The sequence below is a fragment of the Athene cunicularia genome (genome assembly GCF_003259725.1).
Source record: "Athene cunicularia isolate RWA chromosome 3 unlocalized genomic scaffold, athCun1 chr3_part1, whole genome shotgun sequence".
NCBI lineage: Eukaryota > Metazoa > Chordata > Aves > Strigiformes > Strigidae > Athene > Athene cunicularia.
Window position 1 is genome coordinate 61,740,278 of NW_020799097.1, and position 27,288 is coordinate 61,767,565.

The following is a 27,288-nucleotide window of genomic DNA, read 5'->3' on the forward strand; positions in this document are numbered from 1 at the left end:
CATATAGAATGAGTGTACATGTCCAGAGACAATTGCTGTCATTAATTCCTTTGTAAGTAAATAGGTAGTGTTGAATTCTAGTGAGAACTACCACAGTTTTCAGACAGTTCACTTGACCAAGGTTAGTTTCCTCTGCAGTTTGTGGGAACTGTTGTGAATACACTGTTCGCTATACTTACTGTACCTGAGCTAGTCTAATATTGCATGAGTGCATTGCTGAACAGTGTTCCATGGTCATCCATATATTTAACAAAAATGAAAAGGAAAATAACATGCATCTTCTACATCATATTCCGGACAACCAGATCATCAAATGTGTTTCATTCTCAGCAGTTTGGACTGTGTAGAATACACCTGAGATTTCCCTTTCATTGACTAATTCCCTCAACAAGACCTTTACAGTCTTATCTCAGGATGATGATGATGGTTGATTCTTTCAGTCAGGTATTGGCTTTATTGTAATACCATGTAAACGTCCATCTTTACCAGATCTAACTTTGTAACCTCAACCCAAATCCAAGCTTTACAGACATCTGACAGATTCTGTGATGAAGCTGTCATGCCTTTCCCATGACTGCTTCAACACAGTTGACCTTCTGCATACCAGTTCCTAGGGGAGTGAGACCAGCAGTACCTTCCTGTTCATTTGCAGTTCAGATGAACAACAAATGTTTATTGTTACATGGTGAAGAGGAGCTTTATGAGTGAGCTGCCAAGCAAGAAAAGCCAGCAACAGCTATGGAAATTGTCATTAAATTTTCAGCAATTATAATAGAAAAAGTATATAGTACTGTTTGTGCAGTAAAAATGGGCAAGCTCAGACTACCAAGCTTTCACTTGTGCTGTTTAGCCACATTACGCTCCCTCATTTTCTTCTCATCCATGTGTTAGAAGTTTTTTTCGAAGTTAAAGGTTTGATGTCTGTGAACCATATGTAGCTTATCTTGGCTAGAGAGTAATTTAAATGCTTTTCTGAGTCAGGAGTAGTGTAGCTCAGCTGTATTTCACAATACCTACAGAATAATTTGTCGATCATAACGACGTGATAAATGGGCTTCATTTGAGGAAATGAGGTATTGAGAGGACTCTGATTCGTCTCTTCAGGTGAAATTCATCTCACCCTGAAGTACATGTGTAAGGGAGGCACTGAGTTACCATTTATGAGATCTTCTTTCTATTGACTATGAAGACAGCTTACTGTATCCCTCTTTTCCTGAGCAACCATGCAGACTTCACCAGCAATCACCTGTTGCACTGCTGATTTATTACAAGAAGACCAGCTAGATACACAATATAAGCAAGGCAGTGAAAGCATTTATTTTGATTTTACAGATTCTGCTTTTCTGCAAAAATGTTCAGTTCTAGAAAGGTATACAAGCAAAAATAAGATTATTCTTTAGCCAGGAAAAAAACACTTTGTGACTAGCTGCTAGTATTTCTTGGGTTTGGGGCAAACTATAAAGAGGAATAGATCCAGCAACACAAATTTGCTATGTAAAGACAGGATAAATAAAGTTGAAATTGAAAGATTGCCACAAGTAATTTTGCAAACTGGAACTAAAAATCCAGTCGACAGGAGGGATAATATGTCTGTCAGAATATAGCATTCATGTCTGTGAGACCATTATAGTTATAAACACTTCACCTAAGAGAAATGTTTGGCAGGATCAAGCCCAGACTTCTCAGTCAAGACAGTGGCTGGCAAAAAAAAGTATCACAACTTTCCAGTTTTAAAATAACTGTGTTGTGGAATAAGGTTTCTCATAAAGGCTACATTCTGAGACACACAGGCTTAGTTTGCAGTCAAGAGAATGTTTTATACAAATCTGCTACTTATTAAAGGTTCGGTGCATGTATTTAGTCTGCATGCCAATTAGGCGGTTGGAGTCAATCACAGTAACATAGTTAGTGAGATGACTATGCAGATACATGTAACTGAATGACATACAGCATCCAGGACAATTGCATGACAGTTGCTGGAAGGAGTATGTTGCCTTGCTATGTATGTTGTATTTTCAGGCATGTCGTTTTCAGGCAGCACAAGTCTTTCCTATTTTTAGAGAAGTCTGTGTGGTATCTCTCTGCTCGCTGTATGCTCATGTTCTCATTTGTTAACTTCAGAAATTCTGTCTTCTGATTACCCGGGGCCTGTTGAAGCTGGTCACTGTCTGCCTGTTGGTTTTTGTTGGCTTTGGATCAAGACCCCAAAGAGTTCTAAAAATATATATGATATGTTTACAGAAATCACAATAATCGATTTAGAGTGCAAACACATGGCAACTGATGACATCAGAGGGAAGAATTTGAATGGTTTATATTAACAGTTCCCTGTGACTTTAACAATAAAATTAATGTATTTTTTATGTTACAAATTCCTGGGGTTTTTTTGTTAAAATTGGGCATAGCATATTTTCTGTTATATTAGTAATGATTTCTCTGTGTGAGCCCAGGCTAGATCTTGTCAGTTAAGACTTTCATTAACCTGAATCAGTGGTGAGTCAGACTTTGGAATAAACAAAAGCAACAAGATCCAAGAAGTTTTGAACACTTTTTGGAAATTGATATCCCTTTATTGAAAAAAAAAAAAAAAAAACAAAAAAAAACAAACAAACAAAAAAAAACCCCCAAAAACCTAGGATAAACAAGTATTTAACAGAAGTATTAGTAGACATAATTTGGACATTTTGGAGTTACTCTTAAGTGCAGGTACATAGTATTTTTGTCTAATATCACACACTGTGAAAGATAAGAGCTTTCCAGTATGGATTTGTGCTACTGGAATGCAAGAACCAACCACCACTAATGATTTAAAACTGATTTTTAAAACAGAAAAAGTCTAATACACCTGGAAATGTGATAAAGGTCTCCGAGAAAGAGAGAAACATGCTATGCTAACAGTTCTGAGTTTATTGTTATCTGTTGGTAGGAATATGTCCTATTTATGAGATAGAGTAGATAATGCAAGATACTATGCAAGTGCATGCAGCAATGTACTAATTTAAATTTAAAGGATTTCTTTTATTTGATTTTCCCTTAGAAATGTGCTATCATTCCTGTTGGCTTAGGTGTATTTTGAAAATTGTTAAAATCCTACTGAAAAATGGCTTGAACCACCTACTCTTAAAATATTTAATGACTGCTTAATTTTTCCTGGTTTTCACTCAACAAATACAAAAATATTAGCATTAAAAAGCAGTTGATATTTATATTTTTATTCACCATTTATAGCCTTGTGTCTTAAATATCTTAAGTAAATGCCCTAAACATTAGGCTGCTATGAAAGCCATTCCACTTGGTGTAAGTATTACATATTTCTTGGAGTGGGGAATTGAACCAGGGTATCCTGAAACCAACACACATAAATCTAGTCCCTTTTGCTATCCTAGACTGATCTGTGTGAAAATTTTCCATTGTCTTGAGTAATTACTCGCTTACCCACTACTACTATATGAGCATAGAGGGTTCCTCCCAAGATATTGCTGTGTACCCATCTCTGTTTTAAATTCTTCTATCATTCTTTCTTCCACATGTCCTTCTTCAGAGAAAGGAAGTTTTCTTCTGTGAATGTTTGTGGTTAATTGTGAGGAGGACTGAAACCATCCCATGTATTTGTATGATTAGTATTTTTGACATAGTTGTGATTTCCAAAGTGCCTTGTGATTTCTGAGCCTGCTCAAGAGTGCAGGTTATTTATCATGCTCCAGCCATAAACCCACCCTCACACATGCTGAACTACTGTTACGTGTATTCTGCCATCATAGGCAGTGGGATGGTGAGTGTCAGTCAACTTAAATGCTTGTTTACTGCACTTTATAAAGTCTGGGGAAAGCTTGCAAAAATGAAGCTCTGTGGCTGTGTCAATAAATAAGTATTAATGGCAGTTCAGTACCAAGAAAACCAACAATCACAATAACTAAAACCAGAAAAGAGACTACTGAAGAATTGAACACAACAAAAATTTCCAAAATTTCATATGAGGCACACTAAAAACAACTTTCAACCAGAAATAACAATCTATAAGCAAAAATGTACACAGACAATTTAACATTAATATTATAATCAAAGATTCTGGAAATTGATTTATCAGTTACCAGTAATGAATCCAATCCATTAGTCAGCATTTCAAAACAACTTGTTCGGAGGACAGGTACAGCAGTGCATGGTGCAGGTCCTCCGTTGGTATCTCACATCCCCTTTTACCATCCCTTTTATTCATGAGTGCTGTTGGAGAGCATAACTTGGGCAACTACAGCAGCTATTCTTAAACCAGGCAGAAATGATAAGAACGTGTGTTCTACTTCCTTTACTACTCAATAAACAGTTGGTACAGTGTAACATATAGGCAGATGGCAGCAGTTAAATATGATTTTGAGTCCATTTGCAAGGCTGTTGTCACTCTACCCCATCCACTTTCTCTAGCTGGCGCTACAGGTGTGTGGAGGCAGCAGGACCAAAGTCATCCCAGGAGCTTAGCGTGCACTTGGCTATTACTCATCTATTTTGAAAGGATCAGATACCCATGTGAATGAGTGGGCAAGTGTCCCCCCCACCTGCCTGTGACACAGCTTGCTTCTGTCAGATCATCAGGTGGGCTCTGGTAGCCCAACATATAGTCTGAGCTATAAGCAGTTGCATAGATGGATAGTATTTAAGTTCACTTTTATGTCTGCTCTTCATGCTGCATTGTAGACTAGCCAGTGTTTGTTAACTTGCTGCGAAGTGCCCTTGGATTGCCAGCAGTTCTAAGATGTCAGTCTGGCACTCACCAGGCTGGCTGAAGTTAATTTCTGTGTGAGGTGAGTATGTTGCTGCTCTGAAAAGAGGGTGGGCAAGGTCCAAGTGATTGACCTTTAGAAGACAAGCATTCGTTATATTTCCCTTTCCCTTTCTGTTCTCCCTCGCTACTCACCCACCCCCATTTTGACTAATTTATACTGAATGTGTTGATCTGTTAAGTCATAGTATTTTTTGGTACATCTAGTCTTCCTGAATTTCAAAGAGAGGGAAAGACAGTGCATGTATTTCTGTATTAATTAATGTAGCAATCAGAATTTAATTTTTTTGAACCTTCAGGAATGTCCTGGGATAGAGTAAATACTATTTTTGAGTAAAAGAAGGTAACCTAAGATTATACCTGCAAGTGTTTTTACTTAATCCAGTAGTTTCTTAGAGCCTTATCCTAAAATCAAACTGGATTTTGAGCCATAAAATGACAGTGTTGGTTCTTCAAGTGCAGCACATATAATCTCAAAGAGAAGGAGCTCTGTTTCTTTCTTTCTCCCTTGGTCTATTTTTTGCTCTGTCATATCACATTACAGCAGTACACAGGAGAACTAATTCAGACTCTGTTCCAGCTTCTTTGACCTCTTGCATACTCCAAATATATTTTACATTGGTGAGTCTGAATAGTAAAAGTATTTTGTTCCACCTACTTTGCACTTCAAATCTAGTTGAATAGATTCCTAGAAAAATGCAGACATTAAAAAAATTTGCCATTTAGATTCAAATCCCCTACTATGAGGTTGGTACAGGTTACCTTTTAAATGAATCACTTTTTTTCCTCAAGTATTTTTAGGTGTAAGCTCTTGGCTAGATACTTCACAACCTGTTCAGACACATTTTAAATACCATCAGTCAGTCTATGTACTCAATAAGCATTTAACTAACACCATGCAGTTAGTATGCTGTACTAGTATTTAACATGCCAAAAATAATCTCCTTCCCGTCCTACAAGATTCTGATCAGTCATTAGGGAAAAAAAAGTAGGAAACAAGAATAGAATGAACTAAAGAAATCCATATAAAAAGGGACCACGTGCAAGTAAACCGATTGCAGGTTTGCTTTCCGTTTTCTAACATCTGCATCTTCCACACATTATATATGTGTCTGTTAAGACTATTTTAATATTTCAGACTTGGTCTTCTCTCTTTATGTTAAGGTAGCCTTATCAGAGGGTGACTCTGCCTCAGCTCTCTCCACACACAGCTTAGTCTGAGCACCAGTCATCGTTGTCCTCCTCTGGGAACAGAAGTCAGAGGATCCAGATGACAAGTAGGGAAAGAGACTTCTCCATAAGCAGCATCTGGCTCTTTGGCAGATTTGTCAAGCACTTCTGCTAATGGGTTTGGATTTGCCCAGGGGTCTTTTATGTGGTTACACTGCAGATGGTCTGTCTGTTCTATCTTCTGCTTTTGAATGCTTTTATTTAAAAAAAAAAAAAAAAAAAGTAAAAAACTTTCATCTGATCCCCAGAATTTACACACTCCTTTCCAGCTGATAAGGTTCTTTATGGGTCTCATAAGATGCCTGTGTAGGTTCCTTTCTGTTAAAAATTACAAAGCTTTCCATATATCCAAATGTGTGTCTTGAGTTTTGTTGGCAATTCTGGACTTAGTTCTCCAGTTTAGCTGCCAAGTGATATAATTTACTGTGATCTGAGTCCGTATTATTGTCAAATTTCTTTGGAAATTACTTTATGTCATTTGTAGAGCAGGGGTAACTTTACCTCCCCTTGAATCATGAAACATGCTTGCCTTCCACTAGCCGTCCACCTTTGAAAACCCAAGTTCAAATCTGGATTTGGTTAAATGTGAAAATGAGCATGATGGTCTCAATCTAGTTCCTAGGGGATTCTTGTCTGCCATTTAAGAGAGGCCCAGGACTGAAGCAGCAAATCTGTGGGAAGGTACGTTTGGCAGATCTATGGAGAAAGGCATACATAGTGCCCAAATAAATGAAGCAATTCCATGGATTGACTTTTTAGCAGAATTATTTATTGTTATCTTCTTCAGCACAGAAGAGAGCAGAAAGGGAGAACATCCTGTTTGGTGAATTTCCTTTTAGTTCTGTTTCAATTTACAACTGAATCTCTGCCACTTTAATTTTTAAGGGTTTTGGGGATTTTATTTGCTTTTTGGTGTAGAAGTAATTGGCAGGTGACTAGACATAAGATCATGTTTTATTCCTATGTTATTTCAGGCTTATGTCTTATTTTCCTTCTAATTATGTAGATTAAATTAAACAGAAAAAAAACCCCTGTGCTCTCAAAGATGCAGTGCTTTTCATGACTTTCTCAAAATAGTACTGAGAAGCATATTCATTCCCCTTAGCATTTCATTATTATACCATGTTTCACAACAGTAATATTTTAAAATTTGCCAAGAAACAAAAATAATTGAATTATAAAAAGCAATCATGGTATTTATTACTAACATCTCCTACCCTAGTGCCCTGTCTCACAAACCAGGTTCTTAACCACTGGGGAACCTGTGCTAAATGCAGTAAAGTTGCAGTCTTAAGTCTGCAGTATAGATGTCCATGAACTTAAAAACCAACGGCACTGGAGGGTTTGTTTCCTTCTGCTCTGCTTTTTCCTCAGGACTTGAACAGAAATGGATATTTAATGATTTTTAAAGGGTAGGCACTATGTCAGAAGTCATAGTGAGGTCAAGCCATTTGGTGTAAGCCGGGTTTTTAGCAGAGGGAGCTGTAAAGGACAATTTCCACTGGGCGGGCTGGTTTCCAGCACTTCTGTGCATGTGCAGGGGCAGTGAGGGGTCAGAGCCATGGCTCTGCCCATGCCCTAATCCCATGGGTCTGCCCAAACAGGCAAATATTCCCCTCACCTGGCTCGAGTATGGGCTGAGCTGCAATTGGAGGTGTTACAGCTTTGCAGCTGGTACCTGCTGCTTCTTGTGGCTCAAGGGGATAATTTGGGGGGGATTGTGCCCCAGACCCCTTAGAGACAAATATTTATTGACTCTTAGAAAAATCACCTACTTCACCCCAAATTAAAAAGGTTCATAAAAACTGTGTGTATGCTTTAAGTCTCAAATTATAAAATGACTTGGGGAAATCAAACAGTGAAACAAAATGAAATGTAATCATTTGGTATCAATTGTAAAGGGCAACCTGCATAAGTACGTTTATCAGGGCAACATTCCCTCTCTTGCACAAAATAGAAATTGTTTTTAATGTAATTAGTTACTAAGAGTGAATGCAATAATCTCCCTCTTCTTTCAGGTGTACAGGTAATAGTCTCCCGTACTTAACAGGGATAATCAGAAGCTGAAGCAGTTAAAGCATCAGGCAGTCAGAAAGTTGCGTATATTTATTTTATATTCTAAACCTCGCTCGCTGTTGTGACTGCGATTAGAGAAAAGAAATAATTGCTTTTGACACAAACTGTTTTGGAGCCAAACATAATGTGCTCCACATGAGGTAAACTACGGAATATTTGGCTTGGGAGCCAAGGTTCAGATCAGGTTTAACTTCTAAGGGGAACTTCACTGTTAAAAGTGAGATGCGTTAATGTTTCCCATGTTAAGACTGCTTGCCAGTAACTCTCTGTATTTCATATTTAAAAAAACCCAGAAGATTCAGAATGTTCTCACTAAAATGTGAAGTTTGAATGGATCATGAAAACTACAAGTTTTTGGCAACTCTTGTATTCTGCCCAGTCTGTCATCATAACTCATCCTTTCTGGAGGTGGATGAAGTTCTTGCAAGGCCTCTGTACTGGTGGCTAAAGAAATTACATTGAAATGAGGTATGATCTCTCTAATACAGCACCCTGAAAGAGCTTCTTTTCCCTTGGGCAATCCCTGCAGACGAAGAACCACGTTTCAATAACTAGTTTGAAATAAAACAGACATTTCAATTCAGGGTAAGTTAGACATAATCCACCCTGTGCTCTCTTGTTATGAAAATATGAGTTCATACTTCTATTTTGCAGTCCAGACTCCATTGAAGCCAACAGTAAAATTCCCAGCCTTTCATCCCCGATTTCCCAATTTTAGATTTACTTAAATGTTGTCTCACATGAATAAAGTTGACATTATTATATTGCAATTACTAATGTAATTACTATATTTCAGTTAATAATGTAGACACAGATCAGGCACCAATATCTGAACCCAGGCATCCTAGCTGTCCCATCTTCCCTGTGATAGTCTTTATGCAGCAGGTCAAGGGAAGGAATTATGTGCCCCTTTGCTGAAAGTGTACCTTCAACTACTGCACAATAAAGCCCAGAATGAAAAGTACTTGAGAGGTACATCAGATCTAAATGGAAGAGTTACCCCATTGCAAAAGCAGGTCTCCAGCACCCTAGGAAAGATTATGAGGAATTATATCACTTTCAAAAAAAAAAAAAAGGTAGTTTGAAGATAGCACAGTGATAAAGTTACTCCTAGAAGTTCCTCTTTCCCATGTGTGGGTGAGTACCAGGGATTTGGAGGACCTTCTTGCTTTGATGCTTCTTTCTGTCCTAGTCTGCCATTAACATGGCTTGGAAGAGGGCATTTTCCTCTCATTAATATACAAAGGTGCTAGAGCATCCCCTATCCATTGTCCATAAGAAATCAGGGCTTCAGACAGCCCTTTCAAAACTCCTTTCATTGTTCCACTGAAAATCAGACTGTCATGAGGATCACTGTCTTAGGTTTTCCCTGAGATGTTTTGAAATTCTGTGTAGTAAGCAGTGTGGCTTCGAAGGTTATGTCTTGCAAAGGACAGGTGAGCAACAGGCTAGTAACTGGCAGAGCTGATCATCTCCATGTTCCTCTCTATATATGAGAAATAGTCTTTGTTGCTCAAATTAGACTTAAAAACACCAAAGAAAGACTTAATGATGTTCTCCAGTCATTGTGTTTGTTACCTGTTCCTTACCTCTGGCCAGATCACCTGTCAGAGATGCAGAAAGGATTGAAATGCCCAGCAGATTTTTGGGCTCTGAACAGTTGTTCTGCAGAAGTTGTGGCACAGGAGGGAAGGCCACAGGCTTGCTGTTTGCGTTCCAGGCATCTCCACAGAAGTGTTTGTTATTTGTTTATGACACAGCTCATCATGTTGTAAGAACCACAGAATTTGCAAGTGCCGATAACATCTGGAAGTGATCAGAAGTGGAAACAGGAGCTGCTGGGTGAACTACTCTGAAAATGTGGCCCTGCGATCCAAAGACTTGCATTTAGATCTTACATATCTGTAAACCGATAGTATGTATTTCATGTAAGTTAGATAGTTGACAGCTCCCCGTGGAACCGCAGTGTCATTATCACTTTTGATTTATTTAAATGCCTACATAATGTCTTCAAAACGTACTTCTGTCACCCTTTTTAAACAGCAGGTTAAACATGAGTTTAACCTTGTGTGTACCTTCACGTATTTTCTGTTCACACGGGGACAAGGAACCGTGTGATGCAGCCTGCGGGCTGTGGGCTGCATGGCTGAGCTTGTGGCAGCATGTGAAACATATGCCCCTGCCTGAGCCTGAGTTAAGGTATGGGATCATTGCTGCTGTAGGGTCTGTGCTAGGTGGGGGTTTGGTGCATGCCAACTGGTTCTCAGGCACTCTCCAGTACAGCTCAGGTTCAGGATGGGCCAGCCCGTTCAAGAGAACTGAGGTCTCTACCAGTCTCTCTGCTATTACATCAGTCCCTGGTCCTTGACACTTAATGGTTTAGATATTCTCTGTCTGGTTCCTGGAATGGTTTTCTCCAGCCAGCTGCCTTTTTCTTTGAGAAGATCGGAAATATCTCTTCAGACACCACATTACCCCTTTCCAGATACTTCCTCCAGTGCCTGGAGCATAGACTCTGAGCTGTATCACATCAAACCTGTGGCTGTCACGTTTAGATAACCCAGAAAAGACATCTCAAAGGCTGGGATCCAGCTGGCCAAAAGGTACCACTCTGCATAGCTTTGCTTTTTTTGTGTGCATCAGTTTATTATATCAGAATATAATAATTTCCCATATAAAACTATCATTTGCCTTCATCAAAGCAAACCAATCCCAAACTGCAGGGTGGGAAGGTGAAGTGGAAGGGGAGCCATACAGGAAAAAAGGCTTCCCATTGTATACCTTTTCAGCAACAGCCTGCCTGTTTCCTAGTGTAGACCTCTAGTTTGTAGCTGAAGAAATCTGAGATGGTGAGATGGAAGTTTATTCTGAGGTAAATAATTTAAGAAATCCCCCCTCCCCCCACCTCTGATTTGTCTTGATTTTTATCTATTCATTTTATTATTTCTTGGCTTTGGACAAATGGACTACATGTCCAACAGGAGAATCCCCGCAATGGCTCCTAGAAATTATTCTATCCACAGGTGTGGAAATCCAAATTAACTTTACATTGTCTTTTAATTGTGTGAGGGAAATTACATTCATTCCCAATGAAAGTCATAAAGCGGTGAGAAAATTATGTAATGTGGATTTGTGGCCAACTGAACTGTACTAGAATAGACAGTTTTCTGTGGTTTTCTGCAAACTACTTGTGGTTGGTTGACTGGCTGGGTGCCAGGTGCCCACCAAAGCCACTACTATTCCCCCTTTCAGCCAGTGGATTGAAAATAGAATGAAAGGCTTGTGGGTCGGGATAAAGACAGGGAGATCACTCACCAATTACTGTCACAGGCAAAACAGACTCGACTTGAGGAAATTAGTTTATTACCAATCAAATCAGAGTAGGATAATGAGAAATAAAACCAAATATTTAAAACACCTTTCCCCCACCCCTCCCTTCTTCGGCTTAGCTTTACTCCTGATTTTCTCTACGTCCTCCCCACCAATGGCACAGGGGGACAGGGGTTGGAGTTGCAGTCAGTTCTCACATTATCTCTGCCCCTCCTTCCTCCTCAGGGGGAGGGCTCCTCACACTCTTCCCCTGCTCCAGCGTGGGGTCCCTCCCACAGCAGACAGTCCTCCAGGAACTTCTCCAACATGAATCCTTCCCACAGGCTGCAGTTCTTCATGAACTGCTCCAGCGTGGGTCCCTCCCATGGGGTTCAGTCCCTTCAGGAACAGACTGATCCAGTGTGGGGCCCCCATGGGGTCACAAGTCCTGCCAGCAAACCTGCTCCAGCGTGGGCTCCTCTCTCCATGTGCCCACAGGCCCTGCCAGGAGCCTGCTCCAGCGTGGGCTTCCCACGGGGTCACAGGCTCCTCCGGGCACATCCACCTGCTCCAGCGTGGGGCCCCCCCCGGGCTGCAGACGGAGATCTGCTCCAGTGCCAACCCCCGTGGGCTGCAGGGCACAGCTGCCTCACCATGGGCTGCACCGCGGGCTGCAGGGGAACCTCTGCTCTGGCGCCTGGGGCATCTCCTCCCCTCCTTCTTCACTGGTCTCATGGTCTACAGAGTTGTTTCTCTCACATATACTCACTCCTCTCCACTGCTGTTGTTCCCCCCAAGTTTTTTTTTCCCTCATTAAATACATTATCACAGAGGCACTACCACCGTCACTGATGGGCTCGGCCTTGGCCAGTGGTGGGTCCAACTTGGAGCCGGCTGGCATTGGCTCTGTTGGACATAGGAGAAGCTTCTGGGAGCTTCTAACAGAAGTCACCCCTGTCACCCCCCTCACTACCAAAACCTTGCCATGCAAACCCAATATACCACATTAAATGGCATTAAACTGAAATAAAATGTCTCAGTCAATCAGAAACCAGAGAAACCATACAGTTACTGACTTCTAAGAAAATAATAGTTTTCAGCAATTATACAGCATGACAATCCAAGCCTTCTAAATTCATTGCTGTGTTTAGACATCACCAGAGCAAACCTAACCTTTTCACCTTCATTTTATTCCTCGGGCAGCAAAGGAAAACATCAGTTTTTCTTTTCCAGCAAAAATAAACTTGAATTTGTAAGCAATTATTTTTCATAGTATTTAGTCATATTTTTTCACTAGGCTCACAAAGAAGAAATCCATGTATCCCTTTCAATAAAGTATCTGCTTATTACTATAGCAGTAGATATATGCTAGATTAACAAAAACCTTTGGTGTTTCATCATGAAGTGAGAAAAGCAGGAAGCAACAATTTAATGAAGACAAAAAAATATCTGACACTTCATCATGAAGCACAGAGAATCTCAAGGTGGCACATGGTCAAAAAGGGAGGGTGATAGGAAAATTTTAACTGGGGAAGTGGGAAAGGGAGCTGGGGAAGAAGCTGCAATGCTGTTAAAAGAAATGTCCTTTTTCTCTAGCTGTGAACGACATAAGGAGGCACACTACAATGCTGGCCTTTGTCATCAAACCTGCTTGCCCACATTCTCAACTGAGCCCTCTGCAGCAAGTGCATCCCAAGCACTGACACCGGCTGCCAGTCAGACAGCTCCTGTAAAGTAATACTGTCTGCATGAGTTTTTTCCCCAGGAATTAGAGCTTGAATAGCCAAGAGGAGGACAATAGGCATGAAAGCAGATCTGAGATACAATCACAAACAGAGCCACTTTATGCCCCAATGGATCACCTAAGGAGTCCCATCCTCTGCAAGATAAGCAGTATTGCTGAGATCAAAAAGGCTATTAAACAAAATCAGGCAATTTTGAGTTTTCCTCAAATTGTTGCTTTATACTAGAAGGACCCTCTCCACAGTGTGCTTATTGCAATCCCTGGGTAAAGGTTATTTCCCTGTGAGCTTGGACTCATGCACTGGGAAGCTGCATGGTAATATTCAAGCTTCTAATTAATCGTCCATGTTCATAACAAATCTACTACAGTCCTTACTGTACACTGACAGTTCTACAAAGCTGAACCTCGTGATATTTTTATTATTTATTACCTATGTGATATTTTTTAATGTGGTAGAAACACTATAATGTTTTAAGGTTCACTCCCTCTGATACCCTTTATCTCATATCAGTTGTAGATTGACGGAGGAGAAAGGGTTTTTTTGAATATTGATGTAGCATTAGTTTTGCTTCTTTCTCTTACATTTTTAATATGAATGTTGACATTCTACTTACAAAACCATGAGAAATTACACAGCTAGAATCCACTTTCCATCCCCAAATGATTGCAAAAAGTTCAGCACTTGTTTTCTGGATTGTTTTAAAAGAAAAAAAAAAAAAAAAACAAAAAAAAAAAACACAAAACAAAGCAAAACAAAAAAACCCCAACCCTCTGAAGAGTATTTGCTGGTTTTATCCCTAACATGACATTTTTTACTGCTTCTTAGCACTGTATCAGATCACTCTACAAGTTAAAAATGAGGCCTCAAGGAGAGTGGAAGGAGGTCTTGCTAGTGTCCAGCAGTATTATTTGTTTTTAACTGTCTGGCAAGATCTCAGAACTTGAATGATGGAGGGGCATACTTTTGTGAGATAGTGCCTAGAATAGCAAAAGATCTGCTATTTTGGCCATCTGTTAAGCTTGAGAAGATATACAGGAGGAGTTGATGACCCTGGGAAAACGAGGGGCAGTCATCTCAATGGAGCAAATTTATCTCATTGATTTTGCTGTTTCTTCATTACCTTTGACAGTGGCAAAAAAAATGTCAAGGGCTGCCATACACAGTGTAAAAGCACCTGGAAAAGAAAATATTATTTAGAGTTAGTGTAATGATCAGAAATGTTACTCATTTGAGGTGTGGTCTTAGTCTGTGTGGTGTGGTGTGTTGCTCTATTTGTGGAAGTCTCTGGTGGAAGACATTGGAAAGTTTTTTGTTGTGTATTTATACATATCTATCCACACATACACATGTATGTGCATATCTGGCACCAAAGAATTATTGAAAGTTTGCATGTAGCTGTGTTAGTGTACATGTATTTGTATGCATGTATATATTTCTTGGTAACCTGTCCATCATCCATAATCCCTCTCTGGCCACCTTTCCTCTTACTGCCCACTGTAGTCTTTGAGGACTGCTAAAGGGTTGGTGTAACTTCTTTTTTAACAGCATTAATTACAGATAGTGTAGGGACAAATAAACATGAAAAATCCTCACCTAACTGTGAAAGTATTGTGTAACATACAGTTTTCTAAAAACCCCAAAACATAGGAAAAACTATAAATACAATGTATCTAATGTTACTGCTTGTTTTAAACTTTGTTGCAGATTTTATTGGACTAACAACATTTGTGTGTGTGCATCCATTCTAATTATTTTGGCAGAGAGAAAAGCTTGTATGAGCTAGTTCAGACTGCATATGGGAGAGAGGTGGGCTTGCCAGTCATGTTCAGAACATGACTGAAAGATCTGGCAAAAAAAAAAAATCTGTGGGAAATGGAAAAAATCCACCCCACTTATCTTCAAAACTCTGTAGTTGGTCAGAGAGCTGAGCTGACAGCAGTAGGAAACAGATTTAGCTGAGTCTGAACAGCTCTGTTACCCAATTTTCACAGTGCTCTAAATGATAATTTTAAATAAAGGGGAATTCCCTGTTTGTTTAATTTCAGAAGCTCCAAGGTACCTGATATCTTAACTGGATAAGGCTCTAGATTTCTGGGAGAAAGTTTGAGTTATGTAAGAACTGGAGTTACAACAGGAGGGATGTAAGAAAAGCAGGAGGGAAACTACCCAAAAAACCCCCCAGACAATGTGGATTTTTGCCACAGTGAAGTTTAATAAAGATTCTGATAAAGAAAATTATGTACATAACTTTCTATTAAATAATTTAAAAAATAAAATTCCTTTTACAGTTTTTTGTTCTGATTAATCTATAAATTAAATTATTCAATTTTAAATAACCTTTATCTAGTCTTCTTTAATTCTCTTTTATTTTGGATTTGCTTTAAATTCTGCACAGCAAGGAATTAATATTTGTAAAATGTTCTGGTTAGATTAGGTTTTGGAGTACTTTGTTTTCACGTTAGAATATTCTTTTATAAATCTTTGATATATTATTTCATAATTTCAGTCTTGTTAGTAAAAAAAGTTTGAAATCCAGTAAAAGTAGATTATGTAGCAAAAATCTTACATTTTAAAACACAGTCTCTTTAAAGAAGAAAATTATCTAAATATGATCTAATTGTAGAATTTATAAATAATCTGTGGAGTTTCATGCTGTGGAAGGTCCATATTTATAGTAGTTTAATTTGAAATGCAAACAATGTTCTAACAACCTAGATTTTCTGGAAATAGATTTTAATTCTGCTGAAGAAAAGCACACAAATAGAGTGCACAAATAGATATGTGATTGCAATGAAAGAAAAAAAAAAAAAAAACACACCCCTAGAAGAAAGGCTTGAGCTTTTAACCTTTAAAATAATACAAGCAGAGCTATACAGAAATACAGTGATGTGGTTATCAAATTAGGCAACCGTAATTAGCCAGACTTAGACCTTCCTATGCAAGGTTGGGTTGTAGTGCTGGGCTGTGCTCTTTGGTGGGCTGGGGTGTTCGGCTGCCTTTGTAAAGAGGGGAGTGGGGGGAATTTCTCTCTCTAGGTGCTCTTCCTTAACCCGCTTCTGAACATAGGTTAACCCTTGAAAAGATGTCACTTCAAGCCAGGGAAAAAAATGTACTCTAATGTGTAAGACTCAGGATTCACACACAGCCATCTTTTTGATACAACCCCCCTTCAGTTTCTTAGGATTGTTCACATCCAGGTTGCAATTAAAGCCCACAGGGTTCTGAGACACTGTTCTGTGAAATGGGGTGTTTTAGAGACTTTTCCAGTAAGCCTCTAAAATGATCCACTAAGCATGTGCAAATACCAGTTTTCAAAGACTTAAAGCTAGCCAAAGCAGAATAAAAGACAAAAATCCATCTTGCCAGATTTCAGGTTTTCACTCAGGAGATTGGAATCACCCGAACATTCTTCAAACAGACAGTCAAGAGAAAATGAAAACATCTTCTTACCAAGTAATCAGTTTCCTTTCAAAATTTATCTTTTGAGACAATTTAGCAATTTACTTAATTACTCTAAGTAGTTTGAGACAATGCAAGAGGGGGAAAACTAAAGTTCAAATAGTACATGGCAGAGAAACAAAAAAATAGAAAATAAAGTTGTACAATGTAGTTTTTTAAGCAGCTTTAACAGGCTTTATTCTGTCTAAATTGAAACACACTGCATTTACTAGAAAACAGTCTTTAATAAATAACTGCATAAACTTAGAAGTATTAATTGGTCCTTCAGAGATCACTTTTTTACTTTTTTTTAGTGCAGGAAAACACATACTGAACCTGAACCTGCTTCTGATTAAGTCAGTGAAAGCAGGACTGATAAACATTTAGTTTGACAAAATGAATTCAAGATGTTGGAATTATTTCATCCATTTTATTAAACATTTTTCCTGAATCCTCCATTCACTGAAACTAAGATTTTAGTATGTCTGTTAACATCTTCCCAAGAATTTTTTAGGCTAAAGGTAAGCTAAATGCATCCAGAAAGGTGGACTGAAAGATGTCTATTACAAAGAAGGTAACATGTGCACTTCAATAAATAAATCACCAAGGAATATATTAAAATAATCCCCTTACTTGTTCACACAGGATAGAGCACCCAGGATAAGTATAATGTATACACATGGTTTTATGAAACTTTTTATTGGTTTGGATATCCTTTTTATCCTTAATAAACTACCAATAAACACAAGATGTCTTTTACTCATGCAGAGAAAACATCTAGTTGTAAATGCACTACTTTTTAAATAGTATTAGTTAATTAACTTGCCATGTCTGTGGACTACGATGCCGTTTGCTATAGAAAACAAATATAAGGCAAATAAAATACTTCTCTGCCCAAAAGGTTTCATACTGGTATGGAGCAATAACTATTCCTTTTACAAAGTTTGATTGTTTTTATTCTTTGCCAAGCAAATGAAAGTCAGTGGGTTTAGGTTTTTTGATTAAGAAAATCGTACTCAGTTAAGAAAAACTGATTCATTTGAGTGTGAAAAGTGCTTGACATGGATACTTCCTAAATACACTAGCTAGGTTAATCAGTGATTTTGCTTATGAAATATTGCTGAAGCATTTGCATCTGTGGCCACGTGTCATGTGAAACGAGAAAAAAAGCACATGCAGACTTTCTAAGCTAAAACTGCTTGTTAGGTATCTGTGAGCTGATCATACTTGAACAGAAAATCATGACACTTAAACTGCTAAGTGAACACGTGGAGAGTATTACACTGTATATGCAATGAAACACACATTGTTTATTTTGTGTAGGATTCTCCTGCTCCCTTAAATACATACAAGATGGAAACTCACAGACTTTTTTTAACCTTTAGCTGCTATCCTTGTACAGAAACTACTAAGCAAAACCTGAAGTACTAGTAAACCACTTGAGTTCATTTTATTTCATCTAACACTGATCACATTTCCAGTTGACAATAAATATAATGCACTGCTGACAGATGTGTAGAAATGTATATACAATTAGATGAAGAAATATGGGTCAAGGCAGTTCAAATCTCAGTTTATGCCTTTACATTTCCTTAAATATAGCTATAAAATTCTTACCTGGTGATGCATAGCCTCCTGCAATATCAGCTTTCCCCTGCTCATCCAGACTGCTGCTGGGGAGGCTGCCCTGCCACCATAGTATCGGTGCATCTCAGGCTTGATTTGAGCATTTACTGGAGTAAATGAGATTTTTTGCTTCATGTGCCTTTGGGTAAGGCCTTGGTGCATTTTCCCAGTTGGGATGTAGTATTTCCTACATTTCCTGGAACATATTCAAGACATGAAAGCTCTGAATCTGTGTCTTGGGTTAAATGAATGCAATGAGAGGCAAACTAAAGCATATAGGAGATCAACAGAATTAGGAGCACAAAATGGGAGACATTTTTGTTCTGAGTTTCTTCTTCCTTTAAAAAAAAAAAAAAAAAAAAAGTAGATTCAGACAACAGACCCATATTTGATGGAAAGATGGTGGGTTTTTGTTTGGTGGTTGTTTTTTAACCCAGAGGAGGATGTGTGGAGCACATGATAGGCAATTTAAAACTGAAACTTGCAACACTTAAGATGCTGCGTGTTGCCTTAACAATTTGCCACTGATTTTCTTGGTCAGAATATGAATATACAGGAGCAGTTATTCTTACTAAACTATCCAAACTGTTTGTTTCTTTCCTAGCCATTTTGGTCTTCTACAATGTAATTGGGCTTTTACAGATCTGTAAGACAATCTTTCTCTTGGCCTTTGTAGTATCCATATGGTAAATGGTTCTCCTGTTGCAGATGAGCTGGCAGCTTTGCTTATACATAGCAAAAGTGTTTCTTTGGGGAAAAAATCTGTGTAATTAATTTTTAAAGCAAGGAATAGGCAAGCACACACTGCAAATTGGATTGCAATTACTGGTCTAACAAGAAGTGCTCCTCGTCTTGCTTTGTCTGCTTTGTCTGAGAAAGGTCGATCTGTTGTCACTGAAAGGGAGCCATCCACATTCCCCTGGTATAACTGTGCCACTGAAATCCATTGTGGTCTAAATCGACTTGAAATTTTGCAAGTTTCCTAGAAATTACTCCAAAGAAAAGAACCCCAACAATTGAGCTAGTAAGAATACATGCATTTGTAAGAGTGAAGAGTCTTCCAGATGTACGTGAAAGTTCCGTTCATTCACCCTTACGGTCTGTTCCTGTGATTTAGTGTGGATGCAGTGACTGCTGGTGGTTGGAATACAGATAATGGGAGGCAGAAGTTTCTATTCTGACTTTTTGTGTAATGACTGACTTTTCACTTAATTTCTCTGTTTCTTTCTGAGAAATACATATATACATGCATTTATCCCTCCATCTGTCCATCCATATATGTACTCGCTCTTGCACATCTTTTACAAGCTTTTGGGGCAGTTTCATAAGCCTGTGTCATTTACTTCACAATATCTAAAGGAAAAGTGAAAAATACTGACATCATTGTGGTTCACATCAAATTATTATCTATTTTTCTAGGTTTGGTGTAAAAAAAAAAAAAAAAAAAAAAAAAAAAAAAAAGACCTTAAAGGAACCTATATTGATTTGTTAATCTGGCTGCATTACAAACTCTCAATGCAAAAAAAGTTGTTACAGAAAAAACAGATTATTGCAGATAATATCACAATGCATTGAAATACTGTCACCTTCTTCTTTAACAGGTCTATGGAAATGCAAGATCTAGCCAGTCCTCATAATCTTGTTGGAAGTAGTGATGCACCGGGTAGTTCCAAACTGGATAAACCTAATCTCAGTAGCACATCAGTTACAACGAATGGAACAGGAGGTAAGTATAATCCAGCAAGAATTATGAAAAAATGTCAGTCATACTAGTGTAAATCTACTAATTCCAACAGCACTTTTTCAATTTGTACCAATTGAAGAGGCAAAACTGATCAAAGGTGAAACAAGGAAAATCTTGAATCAATTGATTTGAACAAAATTGTAAAGGTTTGCTTATACCTGTTGGTAACTTGAAATAGATTTAATTTTCTCCATCATGCTTCATTGTTAAGTCATAATTTACACTTATACCCTGAGCTACACACATTTAGGTTAATTTAAATTCTCTGTCAGAAGTGCATCAAAATTACACAAAGGTAATTATTATTTTTTTTTTTTACATTATGAACATGCTAATTCCATTTCTTGGCAGGTAATGAAGGGTTGTCGTAAAGAGTATGGGTACCACATTCAGAGATGGAGCTCTGTTCTCGTTAGTGTCCATGGGAGCATCACCATGGATACGAGTCAAACTAGAGTTTAAGCCCTCCTGTTTTGGAGTTTATACATTGCTGTCTATTTTAACAGCATCAAGAAAAAAATTTTATTTTGTTCTTTCTTGCCACAATGTAAAGCTTTTTATTCACTTATCCCTATTTAAACCAAAATCTGTCAATGTCAATAAAAAGTGTTATGTGCCTATGAGGGTAGCAGAGCTCTGCAGAGAAGGGCTGAACCGTTAAGGTTCATCCTGTTTATATTTTTAAATAGAATCTTTATTCCAGCATAAAGAGAAGGGAAAACTTCAAGCATACCATTAAAGGACACTAAAAACTAGATGCCTCTATATTATACTTGTTAAATAAACCAGATAAAATAATACAAAAACAATACAATGCAATTAAAAGGCTTGGCTCAAAGTGCAAAAACACATCCTTGCCTTGAAGAATATTCATGTGCACTGAATAGACACTGAGAGAATGAACCGTTATATCATTCCTGTTCTCAGGAGACAACATGACTGTGTTAAATACTGCAGACTGGTTGCTGAGTTGCAGCACTCCTTCTTCTGCAACAAGTATGAGAGACCCTGCTACTGTGCATGTGTGTGGTGGTGTGCTGCTGTGACTGCTGTGTAACTTCTCTCTTGGTTTGCTCTATTCTTTTGTTATGTGGTTTGAACATTTTCATGGGTTTTCCCTTCCCCTTTTTTTCCACCCTTTCTCAGAGGCCTTTCCCACAGCCAGGAAAATGGTAGGAAGTTGCAATAAATAGTTGTCTTACAATACTTTGAAAGTCATTTGATGATCAAGGAGAATTTAATGCACTTAAAATTGGCTTAACTGTCTACATGTTCTGAGAGACTGGGAGAGCCTCGTGGTGGTCAGCATTGCTGGGAAGTGCCAGTAGTCAGCATTGCCTGAAGACAGACCAGTGGATTTTCCACGGAAATAATAATAATTATATATGTGACACTGTTGCAGTACATATGGGATTAAGGTGCTTAAGTTGTTCAAGTTTGCACTAAAGTTGGGAAGATCTTAAAAGCTTTCCTTCTGAAAAAACCCTCAGAATTAGCTTGCCATTTGTAAACCACATATCCAGAGAGAATTTACCAAAAAAAAAAGTTCCAACTTGAGCACAGAAGATCATTTGCACTACAATAACTGATTCCATGTGAATGCTCCTGCTCAGTTACAAGAATTTAAGTTTAAGGAAGGACTGAGCTAACTTAGTCTGTCACCTCAGTTAACTGTCCAGCATGATTGGATAAATGTGGAAGGTAGTAATTTAAGTACCAATTATCAGTAGTGAGGAAATGTAATGTGAAAGTCCTTGTATTACTTGCCTGAAATCGGATTTTCCATAGGCAGTAGAATATTTAGATCTGTGCTTCTAGTTGAATATATTCCTGTATACTCAACACTTATGGCTTGCTAAAAGAAAGAGGAGAATCTTTCCTATGACAAACTGTGTGGTTTATTGTTTTATGTGAGCTTTTAGTCAGACTTGTTTGCTCTAATAGTTATTGCACTTGCTTGTCCTGCTTCATGCATAGTAATAGCATCTCTTGCCCCTAAAACTCTGTGTTCATTTTCAGTCCTTAATGTAGAGAGGTTCTTTAGGAAAAAAAGAGGTTTGCAGAGTAGTAATATTGGTCAGCTAAGTCCTTTCATCAAGTAAAGAACTTACATTGTAGAAGCTGTTGCCTGTTGGGAGCTGTATTCTGAGTTCATTTTAGAATAATTAAGTTTGGAAGGGATCCCTGGAGGTCAGCTGGACCAATCCTTGCTCAGAGCAGGGCCAACTTTTCTGTTAGATCATGTTGCTCAAGGCAGCATCTAGCTGAGTGTTGAATATCGCCAAGGTGGAGGTGCCACAGCCTCTCTGGGCAGCTGTCCCAGGGCCTGACTACTCTCATGGCGGAGAATTTCCTTCTTATATCTGATTGGATTTTTCCCTTGCTGGTGTCTGCGGCCTCCTGTTGTTTCATAGAGCACCTTCTAGGAAGAACGTGCCTTTGTTCTTTGTCATCTTTACACTTTCCTATTGGATAGCTGCAGGCAGTAATTAGCTGTCCCCTCAGCCTCACAGTCATGGTAGCTTTACTCTGTTGGTATGTTCAGTCTTCACTGTTAACAACACTCAAATGTATTTCCAACTTGAGATTGTTTTTCATATTATTTTTACACTTTGAATATTAAAAAAAAAAAAAAAAAAAAAAAAAGCTAATCCTCACTTTAAAAATAGGACATTAAATATATAGTCTTTAAAGTATTCATCCAAAATGCTGATTCAGACTCTTAGTCTTTGCATTATGTCAAGAGCAATTGCCCTAGTAGTATTAGAGCCATGCTTTATCTCACATATGGGAAACGGGGAAGATTCTCTGGTTTTAACTAGTGACAGCTTTTATTTTGATTTCATCTTTAAATGTTCCTGCATTTGATGTGATGATAGAATATTTTGGGGGTTTTTTAGTTAGTTTTGTACTTTTCCCCCTCTTGGTTTAATGTCATGCAACATAAAGAAAGAAAGGTAATAGTCCAAATCTCTCGTTACACTGAGAAAAGACCTTGATTAATTCCTTACTGTGATAAAATCTGAATGTAGTACTGTTTAAAGTATCAAGCACATATAAAAATACTTTCTACATGTATTTTTCAACAAACCACAGTGCCAATATGAAGTTTTTCCTCAAGTTAAGTACATGAGAGAGTTTCTTTTGGTTTAGATCCTTTTCTGCTTGACAGGGAGAGAAAAAGATGGTGACTACTGGTGCTGATGGAGGTGCACTGCAGTTGGCATTAACTAGAACTAGACACAACTCTAAACATTTCAATTCATCACTGAAGCTTTTGTTAAATAAAACAGGCACATACTGGGCTGTCTTTCTGGATGCAATACTGAACATAGGTTTGTAGCTTAGTATGGGCAATAGTGGAATACCTTCTTGAATAGAAAGAGATAAATGTACTAAAAAGTTGGGCTTTTTCATGTAGGTAAATGTCCACACTCTTCAGATAAAGACACACATCTTATAAAGGAAAATATGACCAAAGATCGTCAAAGGGAAAAATACAGATCCTTCCAACTTAGTATGATTTTTCATTCTCCTACTGGAGTACATGCAGACATTTGTATATAGTTATCAGAAAACAAATTAATTTACTTTTCATGCTTCAGGCAACAATACCTGTTCTGCATGACTGAGAGACCTGAGGTTCAGTGGAGGCAATAATTTTGTGACAAATGACCCATAAGCTTTTTCTTTATGTATATTTTATTGAACTGATGGAAATAAATTCACATCTTTCTCATCTAAATAGAGAAATGGGAATGATTGATTACTCTTATGAATGACTGTTTTGTCTAAGTTTTGTCATAACTTTTTTTTTTTTAAATGAGAAGATAATAGCCAACAAAATGACGAGGAGTGAGCAACAGCTTGAAAAAATGTGACTAAAATTCTTCCCTGATGATTTCATATTGAATTAATATGCTGTTGCAGGGAGAATGTATGGGCGTGGCAGTTTTATTGAAGAGAAACACTGATGAAAAGAAGTTTACATTTAAAAGCCACGCTTTCAAATATTTTTTAATCTTGCACAGTAAATGGAAAGATACAACTATAACTTGTGTAAGTAGGTACTACTTGGTTTGATTAGCACTGGGGCACCGGCAATGCTGCAGAGCACTCTCCCTGTCACAGAGACAAATACATCCTGATTTTTCAAATGTTCCCTACCTGATCTAAACAGATATCCCTTTGAATTCAGCGTGGATCACTTGTGCAGTTGCAGCATCCCATATGACTTACTGAAGTAAGGTCTGTTAAGCAGTGTGACTGAAAATCAGGTGTGATATTGTAGGAGAGGCTGTACTGGGAGCTGTGCAATTCCTGGTAGCTCCTCATTGTGCTCACAGGCACAGGGAGGAATAGCAGAATGGTTCTGTAGGTGTTGTTCTTATTTAGCTCATCCTCCACCTTTTCCTCTACAAACTGTAAGAGGGAAGATGAACTCAAAGGTAGCTCGGGCTGTACTTGGGCTGAATTGCCCTCTGGAAGCGCCTCTCTTTCTCAACTGAACATAAAGGGAGATTAGTATACACCTTTTATATGCCTTAATTAGGTGACCTGAATCTGAGCCACAGTTTGTAAATACATTGCCAGCTCAGAACATGAAATTCCCCACCCTCCCCTTACTATTGCCAGTGAAGTCAAACGTGAATGCAGTGATGTTGACAGACAAGAGCTTTGGTCAGCTTAGCTGATGTCACTCAGAGGTGTCATGTAGCTAGCTGGCAGAAAATGCCTTTGCTTGGCATATGTTATGGGGAGGGCTCTGACAGCCCTGCTGTCACAGCAAGGGCTTCTCCACAAATCCCAGGATACCTGGCTACAACCATGGGAGTGGCTCCTGCAGGTCCTCATTGCCACTTCACTCGGCACCCTGCGGCATGGACCCCTCTGTGGTATATGTAAGGAAGTTCCTGATATGTATGTGATAAATGCTGACTCACACCCCTACCTGACCTTTGCAAAGAAATTATGATAATAAATTGAGGGTTTCCACATTTGCCAGTCAAACATCTAATAACAATTACAGTGTATTCTGTACTGCTGTTTCTTATCACATCAATTAGAAGGGTGGTTCCCAAACTCCATTACAAAAGGCTGTGCCAGATGGTCTGTTCAGGCAACATATTAAACTGTAAAATCTAGATTGCCTTTGTGGTGCTTTCAGTTATAATTTGGATGGTAAGAGTGCATGATGATCCATATGAAATAATTTAAGTCCAGAGTGGACCCAAATGTTTGATAACCTCTGAGGTACAAGCTGACTTGTCATGGCTGTCGTTTGTCCTACTCTAGTTCTTTTGCCTGTTTTTCTTTTAAATTTCTCTCTTCATTTGTGGAAAATTGCTTGCCGGTGACCTAGCTCTAAAAGCCCCCCACAGACTCTGAAAAAGGGGAAAGGCAGAATGCTGGCACTGTGAAAGTAATTTGCTTCTATATGAGCATGTAACCTTATTATTATTGTTTCACTTGTCAGGCAAAACTATTTTTGTTATGTGTTACATCCCTTGACAGCTAATGTTTCCTTCCTCTCTGCTACTCTGAGGGAATTGTTAGAATCAATTAGATTTAGGTTGAAATCTCCCCAGAAGATATTCCAGTTGCCAATAGATAGACGAATGCACGGATAAAAAGTTATGTAGATGCATGACCATTCCAGGCAAAGCAAGTGTAGATTGTCTTAATACAGTGGTAGAGCAAAGATTGAAGCTCTTGCGCTGCATGCTTGTTTCAGCTGGACTACCACTAGTGATACTGGCATGAGGACTCCAGTATAAATTTAGAAGTAAAAACTCATGTCTACTTATTCTTCTATGTAGTGTCTCTTCTTGCAGTCAAAACAGAACCCATGAACAGCAGTGAAACAACAGCAACAACTGGAGATGGAGCGCTTGACACTTTTACTGGGTCAGGTAAAGCCATAATAAGATCATGTATTGTTAGATGCACATTAATATAGCATTTAATAACCTTCACTAATGAATATTTCACTGCATGGAAGCCATCTTTAAAAGAACACAATAAAGTAACATTTTAATACATAATAATAATAGCTTTTTAATTTTTGAAAATTAAAATCTACAGTTTTCATGAGCTATGATCTTAAAGAAGCTTTAATGATGCCTAAGACAATTACTGTATGCAAAAATCTTATAGTGTTATTATTGTACTGTAGATTTTTCTCAGTGTTAGTCTTGCACAATCTTAGGAAGAAAAAAACTGATTGCATTTGTAACAGCTATTCTAATTTGTAAAATTTGAAATCTTAAGGGTTATGTTTCAGTGCTAAACTTTTTATTCCTATGAGCAGTGTGTTAAACGCTGACCAGATTGCCATAAGCTACTTCCTTTTAATGAAAAAGAGTATATTTTACTTCAAATAATCATGTTTCAGTTACTTCTTATTAAAAAATTCAAACAAACAACAACTTTTAAGTAGATTCCTATAAACTATTAAAAGATGCTGAACTGTGGAAAAGTACAGATAATCTGGCTTCTAATCATTAAGATAAATCCTGATAACAATAATATTAACAAAGAGAGGGGGGAGAATAAATTTTGCATCTGAAAATACCAGTTCAGTGATGGCCTAGCTGAAATATCATTGAGATGTAAAGTAAGCATATACTATTTCTGACTAGAAAAAATAAAAACATTGTCCTCATTATGATTATACTGAAAGGAATACCATCAATGTAAAGCCTAGCAAGTTCCATAAAAAAATGAATAGTCTTGGCTAAAAAATAGCTTTCCTTTTTCACTCTGTTGTTACTCTATCCTTTTATTAGTAATGATTAGAGATTAGAAAATGTCCAACCATATATATGAGTTTGTCATTGTTGCTGAAATTTTATCAGCTTCTGCCATGGATTTAATACATCTGAGTTGGATTCCATGTGTAAAACATGGCTAAGCAACATTTGCCTGAAGGGGTACCAGAAATTTTAGCCTCTAGTTTGGATTTAGATGGTTAAGTAACAGCTTGATTTCCCCAGGTGCCGCTCACCCATTAACTTCCACTGACTTCAAAAGAAGTGTTGAGATCTCTACACTTGGAAGGTTTAGAAACAATCAGTGCCTCAAAAAAAAAAGACAGGAATTTGAGCTTTACACAATCATTTCTGTCTGTTAGCCACCTGCATACTCGAAAGAAATATTAACCTGAGTCTCAGTTTAGGCCACAAACTCAAATAGTAAATGAGTATGGTCATTCATAGTGGGAAACAAATAGTCTGCCTGACTGGGTGATGTGCAGTCTTCATCATCAGAGCAAGACACAGAGCTGCCTTTATAAAGCACTGAGCCTTTTGTAAAGAGTAAATCTGTTACTTTCACACTCGCCTTTT

The 27,288-nt window shown here is 38.1% G+C and overlaps 1 protein-coding gene across 17 annotated transcripts in view; it reads left to right on the forward strand.

Annotated features, from left to right (window-relative positions):
• Positions 1–27,288, forward strand: part of EYA4 (EYA transcriptional coactivator and phosphatase 4) — a 155,585-nt gene that overhangs the window by 83,556 nt on the left and 44,741 nt on the right. For 9 of the 17 annotated variants that reach the window (XR_003398009.1, XR_003398010.1, XM_026845055.1 and 6 more), the window contains 3 exons: positions 19,800–19,924; positions 20,870–20,938; positions 25,762–25,854. Coding sequence is in view for 15 of the 17 variants with exons in the window: in XM_026845055.1 (XP_026700856.1) it covers positions 19,800–19,924; positions 20,870–20,938; positions 25,762–25,854 (287 nt within the window). In the remaining 2 variants the exon portion in view is untranslated. The remainder of the gene's footprint in view (positions 1–19,799; positions 19,925–20,869; positions 20,939–25,761; positions 25,855–27,288) is intronic. The other 8 variants (XM_026845064.1, XM_026845060.1, XM_026845063.1 and 5 more) reach the window with 4 other exon arrangements.